Raw genomic sequence first — 24128 nt, 5'->3', positions numbered from 1 at the left:
CAGCTACACCCAGCGAAAGAACTATGGGAAATGAGTATGGACCACAACATAGCATTTCCACTCCTTCTATTGTTGTTTGCTTGCATTTTTGTTTTCCTTCTCAGGTTATTTTTACCTTATTTCTAAGTCCGATTTTTCTTGTGCAACAAGATAACTGTATGGATATGTATACATGTATTGTGTTTAACATATACTTTAACATATTTGATATGTACTGGTCTACCTGTCATCTAGGGGAGGGGGTGGGGGGAGGAGAGAAAAGTTGGAACAGAAGGTTTTGCAAGAGTCAATGCTGAAAAATTATCCATGCATATGTCTTGTAAATAAAAAAGCTATTAAAAAAAGAGAGAGTGTGTGCATACACAAATATTTTATTTGTATGTATATGTATATGCACATACATATACATACAGAGGGTCACTTCATGAGGTGATATATATAATAAAGTATTTCTGAAAAAAAAAAGGTGTTTTTGGAAAGAAAACAAGGCAAAACAACTAGTGAATAATTCACTTTGGAAAAAACACATTTCATTATATTGCCATGCTTAATGAATATGCCCTTTGATATTCTAACAGCCCCTAATAAAGATAGCAGCCATTGTTTCAAGAAATAAACCATTCTGTCAAGAAATAAGGTCAAAGCAATCTAATAGGCTGGGTATTAACATTCCAGCCATAACTGACATAGAGAATAAGACTAATATTCACAATCACAGAGATGATGATGATGACAGACTTGGGGACTTTCTCCATCTGTCCAACTTTTCCTTTGGTATTAAGACTGCATTGTATCTGCATCTGATTTCAGACTTGATAAAAGCTCAGATGGCGTTGGATAGTAGAGTTGGTTGATGAGGCTAAAGCTCATTTTGAGAAAGACAAGATTATATATTTAAGCATAAATTTGGGTTTAAATTTCTAGAGGATAAGAATTGGTGCCAGTAGTTGTTCCAAAGTATTAATTTTTAGAGCAGGGTCTTGGCAATAGAATGGCAGAAAAAAAGAAAAAGAAAACCGTCATCCTTGCTATGGAACATAATAAGGGCATCATTGATGAGAGATTGAAATAGTTAAACTAACTGGCCTTAACTCCACTGCTCTGGCTGATTAAAGGAGGTTGAAGACAGGGATTTTGTTTTTTTAAAAAGGGGGAGGAGATAAGACCATAATGCTCTTCTGCTTTCCTTCCTTGCTCAAGCCACTGCCATTCTCTCCCTGACCCTAATATCATTTATCCTGAAATAGGTTTCCACTTAGTAATACTCCTAGTTGCACAACAAACTGATGCTAAGGATTTCCAATAGTACTAGCTGAGAAATTCAGCAAGGGTGGCTGGGAGGAAGGAGCAGAAATATTGGACTAGTCACAGAGCCAGAGGCTAACTATTGAGTTGTTAAAAGCTGGGGGCTGGGATGGGAGGAAGGGGAGACAACAAATGGAAGATTGGGAATCATTATTAGGATTCACAATAGTTGAGCAGAAGGTGAAACAATAGGGCCAGGTTGGTCAGGTAGAAGGGCCAGAGAACTAGGAAAATGAGGTTGGGTTGGAGATTAGCAGAGTCCAAGATAATTTGTTTAGTTTTCTCATGATCTTGGGGGCTTTTATGCTCAGATAAATAAGGCGAGTTCTAACTGCCTACTTCCCCAGAATTTGCTTTGGCTGGACAGCAACATACCACCAGCAGCATCATTATGTTTGGGGCAAACAAATGCCTTGACATAGCAGTGTAATAGAATCTTATTTAGGGAACACAGAGCAGATGTTTGGGGTTGATATGGGAGTCAAGGACTTCTGTCTCATAAGCTCTTAGATTTAGAGCTAAACAGATCTTAGAGGTCATCAAATCTCCTTGTCATTTTACAGATGAGGAATCCCAAATACATAGAAGTTAAGTGACTTTTCCAAAGACAAGTTTTGGGTTGTAAAAAGCAAATCCAGGATTTGAACCCAGATCCTCTAACTATAAATCTAATTTCACCATATCACATCATCCTCTATAAACAGGACAGGGTACCTTTTGACTCTTATGCCTCTTTGATCACAAAGTACAAAAACACCTTTCCCCCAACATCATCCTAGCATATCCCTTCCACCTCCCATCCCCAATGTAGACACTCCAAATCTGAACACAACAGCTGCTAGGGAAGCAGGAAGCTGATGTCAGCCGGAGGTCTGTGGGTGTGTACATCACCTGTGTTTCCACGAGACACCCGATTGTAGGCACTCTGAGTGATGCTCAATGACAGGCACTCTGCAGGCGGCTGTTGTGTTCCCCACACTTGATGTCACTGTCACCTGCAGTGGCAGGCAGCTGTTCTTAACCCTAACTCAAATCATTCTTTTAGGGATGGTGTTAAAGAATCATAGAATTTTAGAAGTCATGCAATTTAACTCATGCTTAAATAGCAATCTCCTCTATGTATTTCCTCTTAAGAAACTACCATCTAGCCTTTACCCAAAGATCTTAGTGATAGGAAATTTACTATCCCTTGAGACAATTCTAATTGTTAAGAGGTTTTTAAGTTGAGCTGAAATCTGCTTCTCTGAAACCTGCCCATTGCTCCATCTGCTCCAAGCAGGAACCCCCCTTTTCATATAACTGCCTTTCCTGGTCTTGAAAACTGCTTTCAGACTTTTCCCTGTCTTCTCCAGGTTAAACTATTCCATTTCATTTAGCTTATCTTAAGGCATCATCTCCAGTCCCCTCATCACCGTGGTAACCCTTCTCTGTCATCCTTCCTAAAATGGAACACTTAGAAATCAACACAATTTTCCACATGTGATATGACTGGAGTAGATTACAGGGGGTGACCATTTCCTTTTTCCTGGATATCGTCATCATTATTGTATCTAATGATCACATCAGCTTTTTGGTCTATTTTGTCGTCGATTCACATTGAGTGGGCAATTCTCTAAAACTTCTGATTTCTTTTTCACACAAACCTGTTTTGCCAGCCTACTCATTTTGTACTTATAAATGTTGATTTTGTAAAACTTGTATATAATTTTTACTCTCTATAAAAATGTGCATAATTTTATTTTTATTCCTATAAGTTTGATCTTGTTAAATTTTACTCATTGTTCTATACTATTAAGATTGTTTTGAACCTGGTTCTTTTTTATGTAAGCTATTTCTTCCAGCTTTATGTCATCTGCAGATTTGGTAAGGCTACTAATTTATATGTTTATTTAGATCATTATTATAAATGTCAAGCAGCACAGCAAGGTCAAGTACAGATCCCTTGGAAACTCCAGTGGGGATTTTCCTCTGAGCTGAAATAAATTCATTAATGATTCCTCTTTGAGCCCAGTGATTCAACCAGTGTTGAATTCTCTGAATTCTGTTATGAGCTGTTTCACACTTCCTCATCTTCTTAATATGTATATAGCAGAGATTTTGTTAACTTCCTTGCTGAAATCTAGTTATTCTATATCCACAGTATTCCTTGATCTAAGACATAGGGGGTAGGTAACCCTGTCAACTCTAAAATCAATATTCTTCTACACTTCCAAATAGATGATACAATTGGGTGCATATATACATACACAAAGATGTATAATTTTACAAAATTCTCACAGGTTTCTGCTTATTTTCAGTGCTTTCAAAGAACTCCCCCAAGGCAATAAAGGAAAAAAAATTAAGTCTTCTTCTTAGAGAAAAGAACAATCCTAGATGAAAACGCTTTCATGATTCTCCTTAATGTAGAAAGTGATTCAATTGGAATGTGTCTTTTCTCATATTTAGCATACCTAAATGTCTTTAGTGATTCCTTTCACACATTTATCATAGGGCATCTGAAATTTCTCCAAAAGATATCTGACAATGTATTAGGGTAATTCTCTCTTTGAATTAACCCAGCCATCACTAGTACGGATTAACTTAAAATGAAAACTAACTCAGAAAAAGATTAAGTGGTTGTAAGGCTCTCAAAATGAGATTGAGCATTTGGGGTTGAACATCTAGAATTTCTAGGCCAGCAGAAAAACCATATTCTATGAACCTGCAATCCATACGGACCTCAAATGAGCTGTCTGAACACGCCATAATAAGAAAAGCAGTCCAGGATTCTTACAAATAAAAATTTTGAGAACCAAAACAAATACCTGAACTATTATAGTGTACTCTAGGCAAACTGTTAAATACCAGTATTTTGGGATATAAAAATTCACATGATGACTTCTGAGGATGGAGCCAAGATGGCGGAGTAAAGCCAGGAAGCTGCTTGAGCTCTCTCAGTTTCCCTTGAAAACCACATGAAACCAAGTTCAAGATAGCCTGGAAAAACTTCAAGAAAGTTCAGTCTCATTGATGTGAAAAGAGTATTCATCCCAGCTCAGATAGTCTCTGGGAAAGTTGGTGAGAGGTTCTTAATCATAGCAAATCAGTTAACTAAGACCCTCAGTTCTGGCTTAGTAGATATAAATAACCCCCCACAAAAATTCATATGGCTCATAGCTTCAACACACCTCAGGATACAGTAATAGAACAGATACAAGTACTTAACCATTTATATAAGTGAAGGTTATCACTAAGAAATTGGTCTGATTTGTAAGGAAAACACTTTGAAAAATAGATTTTCCCAATATACTCCAAACCAAAAGAAGAAAAATATCAATTTTTCTCTAGTGGATCTAGGATATTCAAAAATAAAAGTCTTCATTCAAAGTCTCTCCAGAATGTCCTTGCAAATTTGAAGGAACCAGAATTTATCCTGGATAAAACCTATTCAGTATAACATTCCCTCCAGGCCTAATTCCCCAGTTTTCCCTAGCAGGGTAAAATCAGTTGGGATTAGCTAAAACTTTTTCCTTCAGGATTCTAGGGATAATGCTAAGTAAAGACCTGGAGTTTCTAATACTAGTTCTAGCATCCCCTCTCTAGTATTTCCCACTGATTAGTAGCCAGAGTTAATTAGCTTTTTGAATGGGTATTTTCCTAAGTAGATATAGCAAAGAAAGTTGTTAGAAGAACATCTCACCATTCTAGATGACCCCTTGCACATAAAAAGTCCCCAGGGAGAGAAGACTAAAGCTTAGAGAGCACATAAGATCAAAGGGTAAAAGTTCATAGCTCTTCTTTACTAGAAATCCTTTCCCCCTTTTTAAATATCTTTTTTTTTTTTCCTTTTGTGAGACAATTAGGGTTAAGTGATTTACCTAGGGTCACCTAGCTAAGAAGTATTAAGTGTCTGAAACTGGATTTGAACTCAGGTACTCCTGACTCCAGGGCCAGTATTCTATCCACTGTAACATCAAGCTACCCCTCCTTTCTCTCTTTTGAGTGGTCCTCATGAAGATTCGTTTAGTAATAGTCCTCTTCTGAGCTATAAAGGTCAATGGGCTTGTGGAGTCCTCAAGCTTCCATTCCTTTGTCATTCATTCATTGTTGCAATGCTAATGTTCCTATGTTCTGATTAAAAAAAAAGATTTTCTGTTGGAGAAAGAAAGATAGTTTCTTTCTCTGCCCCCTATAGCTCACCACCATCTACATGGAGACTTAGAAATTTCAGAAGATCAGAACATAGATAGTACAGTGCGGACTAGAGAGGGGATGCTAGAACTAGTATTAGTTCCAATTGGTCCAGCCTTATTTAGGATAACTAGGCACCTTCTTGTCATATCTTCATTTATCTTGGATTCTAATTTTCTCAACAATTTTTTGTTGTATCCTTCCAGTCTCGGGCAGAGAAAATGTTCTATCCTATCCAGTTTTGGGTAGAGAAAACAGAAACAGTAAAGGAATGAAATAGGTCTACCTTTTTGCATTTTCTTTGACGATTCATCTATTTCAAGTCACCTAGTACTTCTTTGATCATTTTCTTGCTTATAATATAGCTAAGACAACATGTACCCAGATGAAATGATATTTTGGTTTTCCTTAGCAAACACTGCTCAGCTCTGATCATTGTGAGATTTAGTGCTCCTGACACTAATGTTACAGTAATCTGTATCCATTCTTAGCTACCTGCCCTTGCTTCCATCATTTTTATAAATCTCTTAAAGATATATTCGTGACTATTCTCTGCATCTGTTATGGAACATTCCCCTCCACTTTTGTTTAATGAATCAGAACACTTTGGAATTATGTCTGATAGAAACTCAAGCGCTGAACTAAGTGTTGGGAATACAAATCTAAACAAAAAGGAAGAAACTTTCAGTCTAATGGGGAAAGATACATAAGAGGAAACTGAAAAGCAGGGGATAAGGGGGGAGGAGGAGGAATGATGGAAAAATCTGGAGTTAGGATCAGAGTCAGGAAAAAAGAGAGCATGGCTGGTATTTCCTCACATGGAGGTACTAGGTAGAAATTTATCAATGGAAAGGAGGGACCATCTGCAGAGGCAAAGGCTTCGGGATAAGAAGGCCACTGGGGTAGAGGTGGAAAAATCCAGAGAGAAAGGAGCAGAGCCAGGGGAGAAGTGAACTACCGAAGTGAATGCCACCAGAATTTAGTTTCTGAAAACATCTTGTGGCTGCTGTTCTTCATGTTTGAAGAGTACCAATGACAGGGCCAATGTCTTGACTTTTGATTAAACTGGATTTAAATGAGATAGAGCTGCACAAAGTCATCAGCCTCATTCTCCCTCCCAAAGTTATTAAAATCCAGTGGCAAGACAAAAGTCAAGATGACTAGAAATGAATCACCTTGGTATCTTTGATGTTTGACTAAGTTCTAAGTGCTCTTCAGCTCCTGCATCAACTATCTTCGTGACATTTAAAGCAAACTGTTCTCATCTACCTATTCTGCCCAGTGAATTCTTCACATGCTTGGGTTTGAGGCCAGTGAGTTATCCTCAACATGCTTTAGCCTGTCTACTGAGTTGTTTTATTTTGCCAAGGAATATGGCTGCTATGCATACTACAGGTTTGTGTTCCCACAGGTGAGAGTTAGGGGATAAGTTTACACCAAAGGTGGAAAAGCAGTTCTGAAAAGGGTTTGGCAAACCCTAACACCAGTGATGCTAATCCTCTCTGAACACCCCATATACCCCTATTATTAATTAATTTGATATACATGGCAGTGCCAATAGAGATAAGGCACATTTCTTTATTCTCTTTACCTAGGATATAAGGAAGGAAGGAAGGGAGGAAGGAAGGAAGGAAGGAAGGAAAGAAAGAAGGAAGGAAGGGAGGGAGGGAAGGAGGGAGGGAGGGAGGGAGGGGGAGAGAGAGAGAGGAAGGAAAAGAAGGAGGAAGGAAGAGGGGGAAGGGAAGGAGGGAGGGAAGGAAGGAAGGGAGGGAGGAAGAGAAGGAGGGAAGGAAGGAAGGGAGGGAGGGAGGGAGGGAGAGAGGGAAGGAAGGAAAGGAAGGAAAGGAAGGAAGGAAGGAAACATTTATTAAGCACCTGTGCTGAGTACTTTACAAAATATTATCTCATTTAATTCTCACATTGATTCTGGAATTTAGATAGTATTATCATTCCCATTTTACAGTGATTTTTAGGATGACAAATAATTTGTTTAATTTGGATACCCTGCACCCCCACACCTTTTCCTAACTGCATCCTACAGGCTGCAATTTTTATTTGATTTTTGTTTGTTTTACCATGATTCCTAATAAGAAGTCAGGGATATACATAAAATTGTCATTTCATTCTCTTGGACACCCCTAATAAGCAAGCATGGTCATTTTTTTGTCCATATCTGAAGTTTTATCCTGCTTTTCTTCTCCCAAATGTTCTTCATCTGCTTCCATCTTCACATTTATGCATTTACACTGTGCTTAGTACCTTTCCAAGTTATAGTGCCTACTGTATCATTGAACTTGGAAAAAAAAATCCAAACAAACCTCTGTTATCCTTCATTCATAGTTGTCTGTTCCCCACCCCCCCCAAGGATTTGCATCTTACCAGAAATGAGTATCTCAAATTAAGCGATTAAACTCTGTTACATAAAGCATTCTTTACCAACCAGCAGATAGAATAAGAGATATTTGCTTTCATTCTTCATTTCTGGGGACTTCCAGACCTTGTAAAATTTCTCAATAACTCATACTCAATCAGTACTTTCTTACTCTGTCTCAGCCTCTGTGCTATGTATTGAAGTTAAAAGGGCAAAAATAAACAGTACGTGCCTCTAAAGAACAGAGTCTTCAGATGAAACAATATGTATGTTTGTACCTGCACAAAAAACCCACATACAGATACAAGTCAATTTTGAGAGGAAAGTACTAAAAGATACTAACAGTAAGATGAGAACATATTACTCATCCTGGAATAACTTCCCTATCAGGAATTTTAGAAAGTCAATCTGTTTTTTTTCCTGAATGAAAGTATGGTTCACTATAAACCACACTCGGTTTCCTCTCCTTATCTATTGCTTGACATCATGATATTGGACAAAAATAGTAAGAGTTACAGTCTGTCTAACTGTAGCTGATCTGTCTGTAGCTGATCAGACCAATATGATTCTGGGAATGTTTTGCCACAAACAGTCTTTAAGAACATCTCATCTTCTTCTGAGCTAATTCAATTCTGCTTTATTCACAGAGCACAGCACCTTCTCTGATGAGGGCACAACATGTTGGTTAGTCCTGTGCCAGTGTATCCCATATAAAAATGTATAAAATAAAATCAATTCTAAAGTTCTTCAGAGAGACCTTGAGAGTGTCCTTGTTTTACTTTTTCTGTGAGTGCTTGTTCTGTGTGAGTTCTCCATAAAATAATATTTTTGGCAATCGAACATTTAGAATTAGAACAATGTGATCAGCTCAACAGAGTTGTGCTCTTTGCAGTTGGAATAAAAGTTGGAATACTTGGAAGTTTAGTTGAGGAAGGACCTCAGGGTCTGATATCTTTTCTTCCTACAAATGATAAGTGGATTGACCACTTTTTCCCAGCTTTCTAATCTTTTCTACCTCCTAAGTTTTTATTTATAAGGGTGAGTTTAAACCATTCCACCCCCTTTAGCTTGTGAGAACACTTTTCAATCAATCAATTATAGATGTTAGGCTAATTGTGAAAAGTATTAAAAGACTTAACTGAAACCAGAAAGGAAGTCTGTTTTAAGTGCTTCAAGAACTGATTTCATCATACTTTTGATTACTTTTGATAAAAATATCAAATCGTTGAGATTGGGCAGTTGCAGAAATTGGAAACATAACTTCTAGCTACCCTTTCCTCACCTTCCCCCCAAAAGGAACTATGGAAGCAGGTGGTAGAGAAGAAGAGAAGCCTTGGCTTTGGGATTAGATCTTCTTCCCCCCTTCCCTTTGGCTGGACACTTCAAACTTTGAAGGGTTCTGAAAATGTTGGACTTCCCATCAACATGCTGGCAGTGTCTCCAGATCAATTGATGGCAGTGTCTGCATTTGGGACCAGGAACAAGCTCTATAGATTCATGGTTCCATCATGAACACAGCAAAGAAATTATGATATGCCTAAAGAGAGTTTCTTGGGCATCTTCAAGAATTATTCCTTATGATTTCTAAGTCTGTGCCCACTTCCCCTTGGATTCTGTATTTCTTGTGGAAGCATCAGACTTTTTTTTTTGGGAGGGGAGATAGTTTGTACCACCTAGTCTTATTATTACTTCTTTAGTAATATCTCTTTCCAAAAGCTATTAAGTTAAGCTATTAACTGACTACTGGATTCCCAGCTGCTAATTTTTGAGAGAAATATACTTGTTGTGGGAGTGTGTATATATGAACAAATGGCAAGAGAACATTACTCTCAATTCCTGAAACTCCGAGTGGATAATGTAGCCTTTTTCTGGGACTTGCGACTCATCTATGAGAGTGGAAATTGGGATCAGGATTCTCACAGCTTTTAAGAACTATATACTGTTGCTTAGAATCAAGTCTAGTACCAAAATGCTTCACATGACTTCCTTTACTTTTGAAGAATAAAGTGCCTAAAATTTACAAAAGTTACATGTAGCTTTTATATCATGCTTTATAAAATACTTTATAATTCAGAAATTCTAATACAAAATGTTTATATCTAGCATTTTGTTGACTGAAAGAAAAAGTTATTTATGCTAGAATATACATAGTATCACTATAATAGCAAAACAAAACAAAATAAAACAAAACCCTGGAAACAAAGTGCACTTATTGATTAGCAAAATGATGTTACACTGTGGCAAAATATGTACGATTATATAATAATAACAAATATGCAGCATTCAAAGAAATTTAGGAAGATTTCTATGAAGAGATCTAGAGAACGCAGATCCAAAAGAACATTACGAACACTGACCATACTGACATTAAATGCGACACAACTGGTAGAATACAAAGGAGATTATTATAGTTAAAGTCTTTCTTTTAGGGGATAGAAACTTGACTTTATTTCATAATACAGAGAACTTCCAGATTGGGAAACTCTCTCAGTGCAAGTTGACATTTTCTCTGCAACTTCTAGATTTAGAATCACCTAGAACACTGAATGAAAGTTTTAATTTATTTGTCTAAGATCACATAGTCTGTGGATGTCAGAGGCAGCACATGAACTCAACTCTTCTGACCATGGAGGTTAGCTTTCTAGCCACTATGCCAAACTTTTTTTTTTATTATAGCTTTTTAGTTACAAGATATATGCATGGGTAATTTTTCAGCATTGACAATTGCAAAACCTTTTGTTCCAACTTTTCCCCTCCTTCCCCCCACCCCTTTCCCCCACATGTATGCCAAACTTTTAATAACTGGCAAATTACAAAAGCATATGGTTCCATATACAATTAATTATAGTCACTCTTTTTGTTGTTTTATTTAATTTTTCTGGAACTATCTTTTTTGTTTGTGTGTGTGCTTATTACATTAATACAACAGATTAAAAAATCAAATAATCATTAGAATAAATCAAAAATTTATCAGTTTCCCTGATTTTGGGAGGGATAGTGATTCGATAGTCCAAATAACTGAAGTCCTTTTAGACAATTAGGTGACACAGCAGATACAGCTCAGGACTCAGCAAGACCTGAGTTTGAATTCAAGTTGAGACCCTTCCTTAGCTATGTGACTGAGCAAATCCCTTAACCCCTCTGTGGCTCAAGTTTTTAATCTGTAAAGTCAGGATAATATCACTATGTCTCCAGGTTGTTGTGAAGATCAACTGAGATATATATATAAAACTTTGTAAGCCTTATAAAGTACTAAGTAAATGCTAGCTATTATTATTATTATTATTATTTCTAATTACTACTATATCATGTTTCTATGCCTAGTTTATGTTGTTTCTTGAACACAAGGTCTTTTTCCATAACTATCTGATTAGGTGGTCAAGAGCAAGTGTTAAACTCAAATAGAAACAGAGCCACTAAACCAAACACAAGGATCCCAGAGAGTGTCAAATGACTTAGAAAACCACATATTAACATTATATTTTATTGTATTTTTATTTATTTCGTTAAATATTTCCAGTTTTTTACATTTTAATCTGTTTCCGGCTACACTTAAGAAGCATTGGTATCCACATACTGCTGATATCTCTGGGCTGAAGTATATTATCACTAGAATATTCTTTCTCTTTCTTCTTTAAAAAAATCTTCAAGCCAAAATTCTCACTATATTTTCTCCTACCAGTTCATAGACTTCTTCATGGCAGGATATTTTTAATATGTAATCCCATTTCACTGCCTCATTCATCTAATCAGTACCTTTTAAAGTTTACCTTACAGGTAGGAATTATATTCCATAAATCCCAAGCATATCCATGAAGACAAATTTAGCTTCTGTTGTGATATGGAGCCACCTGCCAGTGGCTGCTGGAGGTCTAACTCAGACATGTTGAATGGATCTCTTCATGTGAGAGGATGCTGCTGATGCTACTACAAGGAGACTGAGAGGCAGTTGCATACTCTCGCCTCCCTTTTCTTCCCTCTTGCCTCCAATTTATTTCATTCCCAATCCACAAGCAATATCTTCATACGTAAAAGCTGCTTTGCAACTCCTTCAAGTGTTATGATTCACAGCTGTGGAGGCTCTTGGAGAACTGACCTGCCTCTTCACTTAGGCACGGTCTTTAACAAGCTTCTTGCCCTAAGATCTTGTTCACTTCTTAAATTTATTATCCATATGCTGTCCAATTATATATTGATATCTGAGGCCAAAAGTTTTTTTATTGTCCCTTTTTTTGGATACCATCTATGAATGATTTATCTTTTTAATTGACATATATTTTCCTTATGTTATATGTATTGGTTTCTGGCTTGGAGGATTTATGTGGACAGGTTTTCTTCCTCACTCCTTATTTTCAGTTTTAAATCCTCTTGATTGGATACATAAATCAGTCCAAATATATATATCTATATTTTATTACAATGTCTTTTCCTTCCTTCCTTCCTTCCTTCCTTCCTTCCTTCCTTCCTTCCTTCCTTCCTTCCTTCCTTCCTTCCTTCCTTCCTTCCTTCCTTCCTTCCTTCCTTCCTTCCTTCCTTCCTTTCCTTCCTTTCCTTCCTTCCTTTCCTTCCTTCTTTCCAGTGACTTGCCCATGGTCACACAGCTAGGAAGTGTTAAGTGTCTGAGGCCACATTTGAACTCAGGTCCTCCTGACTTCAGGGCTAGTGCTCTATCCACTGTGCCACCCAGCTGTCCCGAATATCTTTTCTTAATACACCTTATTTTGATTCATCAAATATTTCAACATATAACCAAATACCACCCCCTCCCAAGTATATTCTCTAAAATAGTTTGGCAAAACCCTCTAGTAGAGTGATTGCCATAGATAGCATATGCCATTTTCTAGTTTCATATTTTGCCATTTGTTAACAGAAATGAAGAATAGTCCAAGCAAATATATTTTGCCAACATATTAGATATACTCCACTCTTGTTCAAAACCTTTAATTTCTGAATCTCAAACTGTGGTCCTGAAAATCCAAATACTGGTTTTAGACCCCATCTTCTTAACTTGTTGCTCATTTCCTAAACTGGAAGAGGGCCCAGGACCCAGTAATTGGGAATAGCATTTGGAACCTCTGTTTCCTCATCTTTGGGGATAGTCATCCCTTTCTTGTCTCCCACACAGGGCTGGTGTTATGATGAAATAAGAGGATGAATGGCAAAGAGAGATATAAATAGTAAGGAACCAGAAAAAAAATGACTCATTTGGCACTTATTGTCTTGTTTTATTAGTTAACTACTGAAGTATAAGAATCTGTCTCCAGTATAGAGTAAGAAACTGCAGAACACATATTGCCTTGCAATCATGCACTATCTCTCTCAGTGCTAAGTATACAGTAGGTGCTCACTAAACAATCATTGATAATTTGATTCCTTGCCGCTATTGTAGAATATTTAGTTCAGCAGGGTCAGGGTGTTGATTCTTACCTTCTTAAGGGCAAGAACTGGCTTATTTTCCTTTTGGTATCTTCACTGCCCAATGGTAATTATAAGTGGGTATGAGAAGAAAAGGTGATTTTGTCAGTGTGGGTGATTGTTGGGGTAGGAAAAATGTGGAAACTCTTTGCAAGATCCAGACTGCAAGATAATTCAGTTGAGAAGCCCTAAAGAGTCTGTTGAAGTATTTGAAGGGTAAATAATCCATCCTCCGTTCCTTACCCTCCCCTGGCCCACATAGCAAATAAACATCAGAAAAGGGAGTTGAACCTCCAGAATCTTCTTGAACTCATGGCCAGCATTTTATCTATCAAGCTACACTGCCTCTAGGATGTGCCTTTTCTAAGTATCTGCACAAAGCAAGCACTTAACAAATGTCTGCTAAATAAAATTGAGTTGCTCTGGATTCCTGTGACATGAATTAGGTTGGAGCAGCAGCAAAAGAAGCAACAAGGCCTACAACAGGGGCTGTGGCTCAGCACTTTTGTGCTGCTTCATTCATTCATTCATTCATTTATTTTTAACACTAAGTTTTTAAAATCTTGAATTTCAAATTCTCTCCCTCACTCTAGTCACTTCCCCACCCACTGAGAAGGCAAACAATATAATGCCAATTATACACATAAAATTTTGCGAAACATTTCCATATTAGCCATGCTATGGGAAAAAAGCAAGATGACTAAAGAAAGTAAAAAAAAAAAAAAAAAACGCTTAAATCTGCATTCAGAGTCCATCAATTATCTCTCTGGAGGTAGATATCATTTTTCATCATGATTGTCTTGGATTATTGTTTTGATAAGAGTAGCTAAGTCTTTCACAGCTGATCACTGTTATATTATTGTTTACTAGGTTCAATGTTCTCCTGGTTTTGCTTAACTTCACTTTGTATCAGTTCATTTAAGTCTTTCTAGGTTTTCCTGAAACTATCATGCTCATCATTTCTTATAGCACCTACAGTACATTATAATCATGTATTACAATTTGTCTAACCATTCCTCAACTGATGAGCATTCCCTTGCTTTCTATTTTTTTTGCCACCTCAAAAAGGGTTGCTCTACATATTTTTGTACAAGTAGGTCTTTCCCCCTTTTCTTTGATCTCTTTGGGATACAGACCTAGTATGGTGTTATTGGATGAAAGGGAAGACACAGTTTTATAGCTGGACTCTTCAGAATGGTTGGATCAGTTCACAACTCCACCAACAATGTATCAATGTACCTTTTTTTCTCCCTCACATCCTTTCCAGCATTTATCTTTTTGCTTTTCTGTTGTGTTAGCTAATCTGATGGAAGTGAGGTGGTACCTTAAAGCTGTTTTAATTTGCATTTCTCTAATCAACAGTGATTTAGAACGCTTTTCTTTTCATGAACTAGAGAACTTTGATTTCTTCTTCTGAAGACTGCCTGTTCATATCCTTTGACCATTTATCATTTAGGGAATGGCTCTTATTTTTTACAAATTTGGCTCAGACCCCCATATATTTGAGAAACAAGACCTGGGATTTTATCAAACATTAGATTACTACGTTCATTTACTACTGTGTATTGTATACCTAATTTACTCCAATGATCTACAACTTTATTTTCTAGCCAGTTCTATATTGTTTTGATGATTATCACTTTGTAATGCTTTGAAATCTAGAACTGTTAGTCTGTCTTTAATTTCTTTTCATTGATTCCTTTGATATTTTTTTGTTCTTCTGTTCTTCCAAATGAATTTTGTTAGTATTTTTCTAACTCTATAAAATAAATTTTTGGTAGTTGAATTGGTATGGCACTGAAAAAGTGTATTAGTTTAGGAAGTATTGTACATTAGGTTAACCTATCCATGAGTAATTAATATTTCTCTATTGTTTAGATCTGTCTTTATTTGTGAGAAAAGTATTTGTAATTGTGTTCATAATATCTGTGTTTGTTTTGGTAGGCAGACTCCAAATATGTTATATAATCTACAGTTATTTTAAATGGAATTTCTCTTTCTTCTACCTCTCTGTCTCTAATTTATTTATGCTATTCCTCTTTTTGTCTAAATCATTTATTAATTTTCATCTGATTTTGGTACATGGTGTGAGATGTTGATCTATACCTAGTTTGTGTCAAACTGTTTTCCAGTTTTTCCAGCAATTTTTGTCAAGTGAGTTCAGTCCCCAAAACATAGATCTTTGGGTTTATCAAATAACAGGTTACTATAGGCAGAGGTGGTTTAGAGACCAAGGTTGTTCAGATATGTGAATCTATGAAATCTGATTCTTTGCCATCCATTCTTATCTCCTGGTAATCCTTAGAAAGAAAGGAAGTTTCCAGATATCTCTCAGAATATTTCTTGAAACTGTATTACTCTTTAAAATTCAAATAAAAATAGTTCAGAGGTGTTGTCTTATGCACATCAGATTGGCTAACATAACAGAAAAGGAAATGACAAATCCTGGAGGAGATGTGGAACAATAGGTACACTAATACACTTTTGGTGAAGCTGTAAAATCATCTAACCATTCTGGAGAATAATTTAATACTATAACCAAAGGGTTAAAAAACTGTGCATACTGTCTTTGACCCAGCAATATTGCTTCCAGGTCTGTACTCCAAAGAGATTAAAGAAAAGAAAAAGGACCTAGAGGACCCATATATACAAACATATTTATAGCAGCTGTTTTTGTAGTGGCAAAGAATTAGAAATTGAGGGATGTTTCTTACCTTCTCGATGTGTGGAGGTGGGGCTGGAGGAAGGGAAAGAACTGAGAATTCAAAATCTTTAAAATATATATATATATTGCTGACGCAATTGGGGTTAAGTGACTTGCCCAGGGTCACACAGCTAAGAAGTGTTAAGTGTCTGAGACCAGATTTGAACTCATGACTTCAGGATTGCTGTTCTATCCACTGTACCATCTAGCTGCCCCATAAAACAAATAATTTAAGAAAAAAAATTATTGCCCCTGCTGAGATGAGGGTCTGAGGGCTAGGATAACTGCTGCTGGGGAAAGGGTTTGGAAGGTTTGGCTACACTTTAAAGATCTCATTTTGGAAGAAAGTAACTAGTCTGTGGTAGTGTGTATGGAGAGGACTAAGAGATTCATGGTGAATGAAACAGGAGGAGACTTTTTTAGTCCATGGGTGAGAACAAATACCACTAGTGTCCAACAGACTTCTTATTTTCAGTGATACTACCTGGCTTCTTGAAAATTCATATATACAACTCAGAAAATTTATCTCACACACATACATATATATTATATATACATACACATGTATATTTATATATAAATGTATTCAATGGTATCTATGTGTATCTCTGCACACTGATGAATACATCTGGAGTGTCCCTGTGAATATGTGTGTGTATGAGCAAAAGTGTGCCCAGGGGTGTGTGTGCATTGGAGCACACAGGCACATATGTATATGTAGGTGCTTCTTTCAGTCCCCTGACCACAGGCTTGAACTGCTGCCCTCACTTGGTGTCCAGTGGGTTGTGCTAGAATCAAGCTATGTGTGGCAGCCACGTTACGGGCACAGTGTGTGTGGGGGCTGTGTTAGTCATCATGAGACCTGCCTAGCACGTGGCCTTCCTCTCCCATGGGGCAGGCAGGCATAGAGAGCGATTACTCACGAGCTGTATTTTTACACCATCATTATATAATTGTCAGCTTCCCTCCCCGTGGGGGCCCTCATACTCCAACCCACCCTCACTGCATATACCTCAGGGCCTCCACTGGCTCCCAGGGAGAGAAAGCTGAGGGCAGAGAGGCTACTTTCTTTTTCTTAGTCCCCTCCCCAGGACTCACATGTATACACATACATATATCATACACTTGTACATGCACAGACACAAACAGCTGTGTTTTCATAGACTTATATAGTCATGTTTATGTTTATGTCTGCCTATTTCCATGCATGTTTACATGTAAGTGGTAGATCTGGGGTTAAAACTCAGCTATACTGATTCCTAGACCAGTGCTCTTTCTACTGTGCTTTACTGCTCAAGTCAATAAGAATGATCCAAATAAGGAAAAGGGAAAAGCTTCAGTAGCTTTTAGCAACAAAGACTGGCACAAATCTAAGGATCAATGGATTAGCAGCTCCATAAATGAAAGAGCTGCCCTATTGACTTGGTCTGCTCCAAATAGTGCTGGGCATTTTACATCTGAGCTGACATCCTGGTGGAAAATGTGGATATAGAATGGAGGAGGAGACTCACCAGATAGCCACTCACTGCAGCACATGTCCAGGGACCCTTCAGTGGAGTCATCAGAAGTGTGATGCTCTTTCTCCTGCATCAGAAAGGAAAGGAGAGGTTGTTGCTGAAGAACTATAAAAGGAAAATATGTATCAATGAATACCCACCATGATTCTTTGACTCAATGTCCCTTCGTATACAATTCTTCAATGTAAAAGGAAGGTGAGGATAGAGAAAGGGATGGAAAAATAGCACCTAAGTTAGGAACTAATCTGTAATCTATCCCAAAGATTTTTCAGGTTTCTCAAGGAAGAATTCCATAATATTCAAAGCATGGGAGTGCCAGGCAGTAGTGGGAGCTAAACACTGAGGTTCAGTTCCCAGGGAAGGCTCCTATCCTTTCACTTGTTAATAGAACACTACCTCATTGAAGTGAAGATTGTATTCCAAATTATTTTCTAACAAGAGCTGAAGCAGTAGCTGCCCTCCCCCCATCTCTGTAATAGAAATACAATTTTCAGCCCACGAAACCACCTTGTAAAATAGATTTAGCTATGATTTTAGTTAGAATCACACAATTTTCAGAGATGTAAAGGCTGTCAGAAAGTATCTACACCAACATGTACTTGAATAGAAATAATCTCTACAATAAACTGGGAAAGAAGTTTGCTGAGGTCTTCTGCTTAAAGTGTCCAGTGATGGGAGTTCTGGTTCTTGAGGCAGCCAGTTCCATTTCTGAGGCACTCTAATGGGGAAGACATTTTCCCTGACAGTAAGCCTAAACCTGCCTCTCTGTAATCTGTTTCTTTGCTCCTTAATTCATTGCGGTCAAACAGAAACAGTGTGGTAGATGACAACTCTGAAGATATTTGAAGATGCTATCACAGATTTAGAGATGAAAGGGAATTGACAAGGTATCTAGTCCACGTCCCTCATTTTATAGTTGGAAGAATCTAGGGGACAGAGAAATGAAGTTACTCTCCTAGAATCACATAGCACATAATAAGGAACAGGATCAAATTGGAATTCAGGTTCTATGGTTCCAAAGTCACTGCTATCTCCATTATACCATGTTGTCTCTGTCATTTCCTTCCATCCAATCTTCTGTACTCCAGGATAAGAAGCCCCAGTTACTTGAAATGATCTAATATGTGGTCCTGGGAAGAACACTGGATTTGAATTTTGAGAAGTCAGATTTAAGGCAAGTCACTTAATCTCTCTACAACTTAAGTTTCCTCATCTGTAAAATAAACTAGAGCTAGATGATCTTTAACATCTCTTAGAAATCTATAACTACAAGTCTATGGTTCTATAAACACACTCTTTCCTTTTTCTCCTGTCTTTGTTAGGTGATTAATCTTACACAGTGAAAGTTTAAAATGAAACCATGGGAACAAAAGAAGAAATATGAACACATCTGCTATGTGGTTAGTCTTATTTTAACCTGACTTGTCAAGCTAGATCTGAATGCAGACTAAATAAACATATCATTGGGATGAGAAAAGTCAAAAAGCACAGAAAAGTTGATTTGATGGACAAATAACTATGACAGATACACTGGCATAGATTCTTCCCAGGCTTGTAAATTCTGCCTATTATCTTCTCAAAGCCATCATGCATCCAATGGTTCACCACATTCATACCTAAGGGATCCCAAGCATCAAGTCTTTGACAATAGCAAACAATGAAATCATTATTTTGAAATAGTAGAAGTAGGATAAAGCCAGTAGAATGGATCTTTGGCATTGCAAACTCAGCTATGCTAATGAAATTGACTTGTTTTACATCTCCTCTCCCCTGGACTTGTGATTTCAATGATGTAGTGAATGCCCAATGACATAAGTAGCTGTCTTATTTCTATTGAGGGTACCATCATTCTTCCAATCTATCAAATTTATAACCTCATAAATCACCCTTCTCCCTTCCTTCTTCCTTACCCTTTTTCATGACCATTAGATTGAAAAGTCTTATCAATTCTATGACCACAACATTTCTCATACTTGTACCTTACCCTCCACTCATTTGACTTTAATCCATTCCAATTCAACTCTTATCCCCTCCAACCTGGAATATTGTAATAGTCTTCTATTCTCTCTGCTTCTAGTCTCTCCCTTTTCTAATTCATCTTCCTAACATATGCAAAGATATTTTCCCTAAGGTACAGGTCTGATCATGTGATTTTCCTAATCAAAAATTTTTAGTGGTCCTTTATGCCCTTTAGGATAAAAGACAAACTAAGCCTGCCATCCAAAAGGGCTACAAAGCTTGTCTCTGACCTATCATTAAGTCTCATTTAAGTCTCATCATTAATTACTTTCCCAAACTTAAATATTCCAGCTAAACTGAGTTACAAACTCAACATTTCATCTCTTGCCCCTACGCCTTTGCTTATAGGCTGTCTTTGTCTCAAATATATTCCATCTTCATCTTCATATTTTGGAAACTGTATTCTTCTTATAGGTTCAGTTCAGATATAGCTTCAGAAGTAAAGGCTTTCTTGATCTCCCTCCCTCCCTAGCCATTAATGTTCTTTCCTTATATTGTCTTCTTTTTATTTATCTGTTTATATGTTGTATCCATGCACTAGAATGTGAGTTTGTTGAGGACATGAATGGCTTTGTTTTGGACTTTTGTACTTTGTACATAGTAGCTTAATAAATGTTTGTTGAATTGAATCAAGAGTATCCTGACAGTGAAAAATTTGAACTAATGACTGACATTTCTACCAGCATCTAACTGTTTACATTCTCCATGAATTTACTTTCATCTTTCTCATTCTCCTCTTCCAAAATCAAGACTATGCAATGTCATCTTCCTTAGCTTTCCAGTAAACTCTTGGTTGTGCTGAGTTGTTCTTATCTTCGAGGTAAAGCAAACATTCTATGTGCCTTTTATATGTTTTGTTGAGTTTGAATGACCATCAGGACATTTATACTGTCATTTTGTATAGGAAAATCTATCTCTTACAGATATACTCATATTTAAAACTGGAAAGGCCCTTAATGCCCATTTAACTCTACTTCTGCATTTTAAAGATGAGGAAACTGAGACCCCAAAATGTTAAGTAATTTCCCTAAAGTAGCACAGATAGTAAGTAATAGTCAGAATTTGAACTCAGGTCCTCTGATTCCAGAACCAATGTGTACTCTCAATTATACCAACCTATCTTTTGGTTTTCAGAGCCTGAACTAAAACTTCTACTGGGAAAATACCTAAAGGATAGAATTCTAATGGAATGACCTTAAACAGAAACAAATAACTTCATTAGATAACAAGAAATATTAGCAAAAAGTGAAAGATTGAAAAATATAAGGTATCTCCCATCACAAACAAGTGATTTACAAAAGGATTCAATGTGAGATAATTTAAGATCATCAGTTAATTACTTGAAAACTATGACAAAAGAAAAATTCACATTTCAATATTTTTCCAATTGTGTGGAAAATTTTACAACCTTTAAAATTTTTGAGTCCTAAATTCTTTTCTCTCATCCCTCCCCTACCTCCTTATTGAAAAGGCAAATGATTTGTGGTACAGATTATACAAGTGCAGTCACGCAAAACATATTTTCATATTAGTCATGAAAAAAACACAGACCAAGAAAAATAAAGTAACAAAAGTATGCATTTAGATTCCATCAATTCTTTCTCTGGAGGCAGACAGCACTTTTCATCATAAGTCCTTTGGAACTGTCTTGAATCATTGTACTGATTAGAATAGCTAAGTCATTCACAGTTCTTCATTGTACATTCTTGCTGCTATGTGATGATGGTTCTGCTGACTTCACTTTGCAATAGTTCATGTCTTTATAGCTTACAAGCCATGTTTCAAGAAATCATAAACAAAAACTGATCAGATCTATTAGACCCAGAAAACAAAAAGAATACAGCCAGAATCTACTGGTCATCCTTAGAAAGAAAACTTTAAAAATGTCATAGCAAAATTCCACATTTTCTAGGCCAGGTATGAATCTTCATTGTTTTCTCTTTCCTGAATTTCCCACCTCTCTATCCTCAACATTTCTGTCTCTTTTCCTGGTTCCTTTTGTTATTCTTCTACTTAATATAAGTGTTTGCCAATGATCTGAGTATGGGCCTCTATCTCCAGCCATTACCTGGCTTGTTAGCCTTGGATGTACATTTCCAGCTGTGTAATGGATATCTTCATTTGGATGTCCTGCTATTATTGCAAATTAAAGATATCTAAAATTGAACCCAAAGAAACAGTGTTAGAATTGAAAGGGACTTTAGAGATGACCTAAGTTGACTTTTCCATTTACAAACGAGGAAACTCATCATGTCCCCTTCAAACACTGCCTTACCACATGATTTGCTGATTTCTGATAATGACACTAACATTTTCACATTCACCAAAAGTTGAGATCTTAGCATCTTCCTTTGCACTTGCATTTTCCTTGCCCTTCATATAATTAATCACAAAGTCTTAATGATCCAACATCTCTCATGTCTCTTCATATCATTCTCACTGCCATTGCCCAAGTACTGATCCTCATAACCCATGCTCTAGACTATTTCAATAACCTTCTAATTGGCCATCCTTCCACAACTAGACTCTTACATCCAGCCTATGCATCCTGCTAGAATAATCCTGTCAATGTGCTACTCTGATCACATCACTTCTTTCTAATGGCTCCCCAATGCCAAATGAATAAAATCCAAGCTCTAAAGCCTGGAATAATAGGCTTTCAAAACGCAGCCCTTTATAGTTACATGTAGGCTTCAAGAATACTTGACTGATCTCCTTTCCCTAAATCATCAAACATGTCCCCTTTCTTTCCTATTTTCTGTAACTTGGCTCATACTGCTTCCATTTTTGAAATGAGCTCCCTCAGCATTTACAAATCCTATCTATTCTTCAAGGCCCAGATCAAATCCTACCTCCCCTCTGAAGCTATCAATAATTCCTTAGGTGGAAATGATCTGCCTATCCTCTGGATTTTCTCAGCACCTTGTACCTCTCCCACACACTTATTATATTTGGCCTGGTATTATAGCTACTCATATTCCCTCCCTATCTTGTAGGTAGGAAGGAAAGAAACAAGTTTTCATTAAGTACCTATCATATGTCATATTCTCTCCCTATTTTGTGGGAAGGAAGGAAGGAGAAAAAGCATTCATTAAGTACCTACTATATATCACATTCCTTCCCTATCTTGTAGGAAGGACGAAACAAACATTCATTAAATACCTATTGTGTGTCACATTCCCTCTCTATTTTGTAAGAAGGATAGAAGGAAACAAGCATTTATTAAGTACCTATTATGTATCAGGAACTGTGTTAAATACTTTATAAATGTCTCACAATAATCTTGGGAGGTAAGTGCCATTATTATCTCCATTTTACTTGTGAGGAAATTGAGGCAAAAAGAGATCAGGTGACTTGCCCAGTAATACACAACTAGTAAGTGTCTGAGCCTGGATTTAAACTCAACTCTTCCCAACTTTAGACTTGGCACTCTATTGACTATATTACCTACCTGCCTTGTATTTAACTACTTTACATTTATTTTGCATTCTCTCGATACTTATCCTACGTATATGTGTATACACACATATGTGTATGCCCCCCTACCCTGTACAGAATCTAAACTCCTTGAGAATAAGGGTTATTTCATTCTTTGTATTTGCATTCTTAGCTAACAGCACAGAGCCTGGCACATAGGAAGCACTTAGTAGATGCATGTTGATTAGTACTGGTATTTTATTCAGACTATATTGAAGATTTTTTTAGTTCTTGGTTTTGGTTTGGAACTTAGCACCAAATAAAAGGGCATTTTCATAATAAAAAAAGAACAGTATATTTTACATGACACAGTGACTATTATAAACACCTTGCTTTTCCTTTAAGGCATATAAAAATTCAATATATTATTTTATTTTATTGTTTTTTCCATTTTTTCTTTTTTATTGAAGCTTTTTGCTTTTAAAACATGCAAGGATAACTTTTCAACACTGACCTTTGCAAAACCTTGTGTTTCAATTTCCCTCCTCCCTTACCCCCCCCCCCCCCCCCCTAGATGGCAAGTAATCCAATATATGTTAAATATGGTAAAATATATATACCCAATATAGGCATACATATTTATACAATTATCTTACTGTACAAGAAAAATCAGATCAAAATGGAAAAAAATGAGAAAGAAAATAAATTCAAGCAAACAACAACAAAAGAAGTGAAAATGCTATGCTGTGATTCATACTTAGTTTCCACAGTCCTCTCTCTGCACATAGATGTCTCTCATCATCACAAGATCATTGGAACTGGCCTGAATCATTTCATTGTTGAGAAGAGCCATGTCCATCAGAATTGATCATCATATAATTTTGCTGCTGCTGTGTACAATGATCTCCTGGTTTTGCTCAATTCGCTCAGCATCAATTCATGGAAGGCTCTCCAGGCCTCTCTGAAATCATCTTGCTGACCATTTCTTTTCTTTTTTTTTATTATAGCCTTTTATTTACAGGTTATATGTATGGGTAATTTTACAGCATTGACAATTGTCAAACCTTTTGTTCCAATTTTCCCCCTCCTTCCCCCCACCCCCTCCCCTAAATGGCAGGTTGACCAATACATGTTAAATATATTAAAGTATAAGTTAAATACAAAATATGTATACATGTCCAAACTGTTATTTTGCTGTACAAAAAGAGTT

At 36.8% G+C, this 24128-nt stretch overlaps 1 protein-coding gene across 1 annotated transcript in view; it reads right to left on the bottom strand.

The window, feature by feature from the left end:
• The window catches only part of PTPN5 (protein tyrosine phosphatase non-receptor type 5), a 115629-nt gene that overhangs the window by 54807 nt on the left and 36694 nt on the right, over positions 1 to 24128 (bottom strand). Inside the window, exon 3 of the mRNA XM_031943858.1 lies at positions 17477 to 17549. Within this exon, the coding sequence (XP_031799718.1) occupies positions 17477 to 17549 (73 nt within the window). The remainder of the gene's footprint in view (positions 1 to 17476; positions 17550 to 24128) is intronic.

This window comes from Sarcophilus harrisii, chromosome 6 (assembly GCF_902635505.1).
Source record: "Sarcophilus harrisii chromosome 6, mSarHar1.11, whole genome shotgun sequence".
NCBI lineage: Eukaryota > Metazoa > Chordata > Mammalia > Dasyuromorphia > Dasyuridae > Sarcophilus > Sarcophilus harrisii.
Note: the sequence above shows the minus strand (reverse complement) of the source record. Positions and strands in the feature narration are given on the sequence as shown.